At 52.5% G+C, this 5,850-nt stretch overlaps 1 protein-coding gene across 1 annotated transcript in view; it reads right to left on the reverse strand.

Annotated features, from left to right (window-relative positions):
* Window positions 1-2,503: 2,503 nt before the first annotated feature.
* Window positions 2,504-5,850, reverse strand: part of dbnla (drebrin-like a) — a gene marked incomplete at both ends in the record, with an annotated part of 6,395 nt that continues 3,048 nt past the window's right edge. The window contains 7 exon segments of the mRNA XM_084455484.1: window positions 2,504-2,640; window positions 2,814-2,883; window positions 4,070-4,173; window positions 4,481-4,549; window positions 4,689-5,099; window positions 5,315-5,351; window positions 5,533-5,562. Of these exon segments, the coding sequence (XP_084311610.1) occupies window positions 2,504-2,640; window positions 2,814-2,883; window positions 4,070-4,173; window positions 4,481-4,549; window positions 4,689-5,099; window positions 5,315-5,351; window positions 5,533-5,562 (858 nt within the window).

The raw sequence follows: 5,850 nt of genomic DNA on the forward strand, positions 1-5,850 counted from the left end.
TTGAATCGCGATAATCGATTCTGAAGCTTGTGAATCGGAATCGAATCGATTCTTGAAATTCGAATCGATACCCATCCCTACTCCTGAGCTATGCTGCCCTCATGACAGTTCTGCCATGTTGACGTTCCAGAGTTCGGTGCGCTCGGTTGCCAGGAGACAAGCTCTGCTGCAAACTGTCCATCAGCAGCCTGCTTCTGGAACGAGTCGATCGCTTAATGAAGGTCTGTGTTGTTTTAATTCTCCCAGAAACTGGCAACACATAACGATCCATTCATTCTCAACTCCCTAAACTCCCTGCCTTTGACAAGAGGCAGCGTGTTCCTACTGCTGCACTTTACAATCCAATTAGTCTTCTTTTTTCAGGTGGGGAAAAAATAATTTCCAACCTTCTCCCAAAGTGGAATCCAGTGTTAGAATAAAAAAAAAACTCCTCCTTCCACTTCCAGGTGAATCCTGCTGCTTGTGCTTGGTGACTGTTAGAAGGTCATAGGTCACTGTTGTTAGAGTACCTGTGGCTAGGATCAGATATTCTTGTGTGTATTATGATCTAAGATGCAAAACTGATCCTAGATCAGCACTTATATGATTCGGACAGGAATGATCTGGTTTTTAGAGAGTAACTAGAAAGTAAAGTTATTAGTAGCCTAATCCGATTACTTTTCAGAGAGAAATCAGTAAAGTAATCTAATTACAATCAGTAGCTTTCTACTGCATCCATGGTTAAAGGCATCTCGTGCATTTTGAATCAGAGAATTTCTAACGGGGCAAATTGGACTGCGCTCTAGCCAACAGGCATGTCAGACAGAGATATATTGCCATGAAGAAATCTATTAACGATAGACGTTCCCCTTTCAACCAGGCAGACCTGAGGCCCTACTAACACGACCAGGTAAGGGGAACGTTTTACTTACGGCCGCTAAAGGTGACGATTCATCCGCTCCACCTGCCTAGTGCCCATAAAACCTCTTTGGTGAGTTTTTGGACACCCTACAAAACCCACACGGCAAGCACACTCCCGTCCAAATTCCTTGTCAAAGCATTATGTTTTTGAGATATTCCACGTCTTACCATAGATGCCTCAGAACCTGCGTGGTATTCTATAGGCTCAACACTAGATGGCGCACTAACACTGAGAAATGTACCTCGCCATCTACTCTCATTAAGGGTTGACGCATGTCGGGTGCCGTAGCCTAATCAGCTTGGGCATTCACCTGGCCGCCCTCCCCGCTACTTGAAAATTAGCGGGAGGATAATTATGCCCATTCTCCCCACCCTTCCTCTCTCTAAAGTGCATTGTGTTGCCTCTGTGTGAAATGCGCTATGCAAATACAATTTCATTTGATTGGATGATCTTTGAGCATTGCCTAGGGGCTCTAGCAGGGAGATTGTGCCCTTTCCCCTTCTCAATTTCATTCTTCCTCCACCCTCCTCTCTCTCACAACCCCCCCTTCTTCTCTTCTCTCTCTCCTTCAGCCCTCCTGTCCTCGACCTCGAGGAGTGGGAAGGACAAGAAAGACAGACCCTTGCATGTGATTAATGTCCTCCCTGCTGCACGCTGTGCTACAGTACTTAGCACTGTCGCGTCACGGCGAGAAAGTCGTGAGTTCGATTCCCGCGTGGGACGATGGCGGCTCTGGGGACGTTCTCCCTGGGGTTGTCAGGCACTCAGATTATCTCCTGGGCCTTTCTGTGCAGAGTTTGCATGTTCTCCCCGTGTTCCTCCCAAGAACCGCAAATATAAAGAACAGATCCCTCTTCAATCCGGTCCCTGACCAGGACTTGGACTGAGCATTTGGACATTTGGTCCCCGGGCGCCACTGATGAGGCTGCCCACTGCTCCTGGCTGCCCCTGGAGGAGGACAGGCTTGGATGGGATCTTCTTCGTGTGGGTTTGATGTTATATCCTCCCCCCCCCCCAGGCTCGGGGCCGAGGGGCTATCCTTTTACCACCCCGAGCCTGGGTGAGGGGTCACCCCGGGCCTATATATACAGACCTCCGTGGAACGCTGCTGGTGCATTCCTGAGCCCAAACGGGATTCGAACCCACAACACGTAGGGTCACGAAAGCTCTTAGATGTCCACTGTCCTACATGGCTATGAACACATACAGTCATAGAGGTATTCAGCAAACTTCTGTAACACCCATGAGAAGCAAGAAGGTTGTCTATCGATTTTTTTGTACATTATATTATTTAATTATTTAATTAAGTTGATCAAAAGTAAAAAATGTGCGACTAAACACAGACAGATGAAGTGAAAAATGGAAAACAAAATCACCATGGCCCTGACGGAGAAAACAAGAATCTCCAGGGGACGAGACTACAGACATTTTTCAAGCAGCGACTGGGAGCCGTCTCCTTCCCCAGATAGCGAGCGGATCTGGGCCATACTGTATACAGGCCAGATCTGGGCCATATACAGGCCAGATCTGGCCCTTGTGGCTTAGTTCCAGCCCATATATGGCCCTGAATCATTACACATCCGCTTGCTTTCTGGGTCAGATCTAATGAAGCTGCACATAATTGGCGGGGAACATTCCGAAGTGTCCATCTGGTGCGAAGCCTCTCCACCAACCCTCGTCTATCATCTCTATCCCGCTGATGATGTCATCGGGGTCAAAGGTGATCTCGGAATCATCCGCTGCACAGTGGGAAAAAAAAAAGGGGAGCAGCGAAGGGAGGAGAGAGAGAGAGAGAGAGAGGAGGAGGGGAAAAATAATGCAGATAAAGAACCAGGAGATGTTCGGATATGTTAACGCGATACCCGAGTTACAGTGCGTGTGCTGGGCCTGGGCCCTAGGGGGCGATACTCACCTGCCTGGTAGTCGTAGAGGGCCATGGCACAGACGCCCGGATCAACCCCGCCCCCTTTCTTCTCCTCCATCTGAGAGACAGGAAACAACAACATCGTACTCTATCAGCATAGCGTTCCGGCCCAAATCCAACATGGCTCTACCCCCCCCCACCCCCACCCCTCCCTCCTGGCAGTACGGTAGTGTGTGTGCGTCGAGGTGGATCTATCCTCGGGTGTGCGTCGCGCGTAGGAGAAGAGCGTAGCGTTTCCAAACCCACCCTGGGTGGCGTCGTCTGCGTCGTCCTCAAAGTCATCTCACCAGTACATTACATTACATTACAGTCATTTAGCAGACGCTTTTATCCAAAGCGACTAACAATAATTGCATTTAACGTAGGAAGAGCCAATGTACTACTACTTGCCAGAACTCACAAGTGCATCTTCTTTCTAAAACAAGTGACTAAGAGCATAATCTAGTGCTGAAGGCAAAGTGCAAGAATCACAATCTAAAGTACAGTGCAATATAATATAATACAATAAGTGCTTAGGTGGGAGGATTGTTGTAATACTTCTTGAAGAGATGAATTTTGAGCCTGCAACGAAAGATGGGCAGCGACTCTGCTGTCCTGACATCAGGCAGTTCATTCCACCACTGCGGGGCCAGGACAGAGAAGAGCCGTGACCGTGTCCATCGACCGCAGGAGCCTCGGAGTGACCGGGCAACCAGTCGGCTTGAGGTAGCAGAGCGTAGCGGTCGGGAGGGGGTGTAGGGTTTGACCATGGCCTGGAGGTAGGAGGGAGCTGTTCCTTTCATTGCCCTGTAGGTTAGCGCCAGAGTTTTAAACTGGATGCGAGCCGCTACAGGGAGCCAGTGTAGGGAACGGAGGAGGGAGGTTGTGTGGGAGAATTTGGGGTGGTTGAACACCAGGCGAGCAGCAGCTTTCTGGACAAGATCCTGGAGGAGTACCAGTACTCCTCCTCCTCCGTGCTAGCCTCTGTGATGCGCACACACACGCACACGCACACACACACACACACACACACACAGGATTCATCCTGAGTATTTAATCACCCCCAGCCTGTGAATCCCCACCGGGCCGCGCCTCAATACTCTTCATCGCTTCCCTCTCCTCATCTCCCTCCCTTCGCCGGATCATGTCAGCCGGAGGACTGAGAGATGAAGAGCGGTTCGGTTTGGGTTCGGTTCGGGTTCGGGTTCGGGTTCGGATGTCTGAGAGAGACGTCCGTATCGGGGGGGGGGGGGGGGACGACTCACCGCGGGCGCGGGCGGGCAGATGTCTTCGTACAGCTCCTCCTCGTCCGTCGTCTCTGCCGGGGGCCCCGGCGCGTCGTACAAAACCTCCTGATTGCTGGACGCCTCTACGGAAGGAGAGACAGACAGAGAGAGAGAAGAAGAGAGAGAGAGAAGAAGAAGAAGAAGAAGAAGAAGAAGGACACCTGTGACCTACTGTATCGGACCCTTCGTGCTCGTAGGAGTTAACGTCCTTCTTCGGCTGCTGGGGTTATCAGCAGAGCGTTCCGGCCCAAATCCAACATGGCTCTACCCCCCCCCCCCCCCCCCCCCACCCCTCCCTCCTGGCAGTACGGTAGTGTGTGTGCGTCGAGGTGGATCGATCCTCGGGTGTGCGTCGCGCGTAGGAGAAGAGCGTAGCGTTTCCAAACCCACCCTGGGTGGCGTCGTCTGCGTCGTCCTCAAAGTCATCTGACCAGTACTCCTCCTCCTCCGTGCTAGCATCTGTGACACGCACACACACGCGCACACACACACACACACACACACACACACACACACACACACATCAGCGTTCTCATTATGGCGTCAATGAATCTTTCATGATGGAGTCAAAGGTGGCATCTCTGTGTCTGTGTGTCACCTGCAGGTTGGACAGGTGATGTGACAGTGGCAGGTGAGACAGGTGGGACAGGTGAGACAGGGGCCGGTATCTCTGGGAGCAGGGGCGCGGGCGAGGGAGAGACAGCAGGGACAGGGGCCGGTATCTCTGGCAGCAGGGCCTCGGGCGAGGGAGAGACAGCAGGGGCCGGTCTCTCTGGGAGCAGGGCCTCGGGAGAGACAGCAGGGACAGGGGCCGGTATCTCTGGGAGCAGGGCCTCGGGCGAGGGAGAGACAGCAGGGACAGGGGCCGGTCTCTCTGGGAGCAGGGCCTCGGGAGAGACAGCAGGGACAGAGGCCGGTATCTCTGGGAGCAGGGGCGCGGGGCCCTGCGGTGCCATAGGGGCCTCGCTCTCAGTGGACCCCTGAGACAGGAACGGGCTCTTCAGTTTCCCTGAGAGCCAAAGACCCACAAGAGAGGAGAGAGAGAGAGAGAGAGAGAGAGAGAGAGAGAGAGGGAGGAAGAGAGAGAGTGTTGCATTTCTCGTTTTTTCTCTACGCAAGCCATACGTGTGAAAGTGTGTGTGTGTGTGTGTGTGTGTGTGTGTGTGTGTGTGCGTGCGTGCGCGAGTGTGTGTATTCTACCAGGTCTGGGTTTAGCAGGTGTACGTCTGCTGTTTGAGCCGCCTGCTCCAAGCTCCTCCCCCTGAAACAGTGAAATCAACGACAGCGTAGTCATGTGAGGGCGTGGGAGGATTCACCCTGCACAGTTCTGCCACGCCCTGCCTGTGAGTCCACACAGGGCTGGGTTTCAATACTCTGCACTCCCTCTCCTCATCTCCCTCCCTTCGCTGGCCAGGCACACATTCACACGGCCCTAAACTCACCTCAGCAGAGTGAATCCCTCTGGACGTCTCCTGAAATGCACACAGATATACGTACACTAAATGAGACGGTTCCTCGTTCCCTGGTTCCGTGTTCCGTTTCAGCTCTGAAAACCTGGCACCGGAGTCTGAGGCGTGGGGTCGAAGGTCAACTCACCCTCTGCTGTCGCTCCTGCTCTTGCAATGCTTCCTGTTGCTTCTCGTAGCTCCTGTAACTCGCACACACACACACACACACACACACACACACACACACACACACACACACACACACACACACAATCAACCTTGACCATACAAAATATACTATGTAAAATATAG

Source organism: Borostomias antarcticus, assembly GCF_949987555.1.
Source record: "Borostomias antarcticus genome assembly, chromosome: 2".
In the NCBI taxonomy this organism is placed as follows: Eukaryota; Metazoa; Chordata; class Actinopteri; order Stomiiformes; family Stomiidae; genus Borostomias; species Borostomias antarcticus.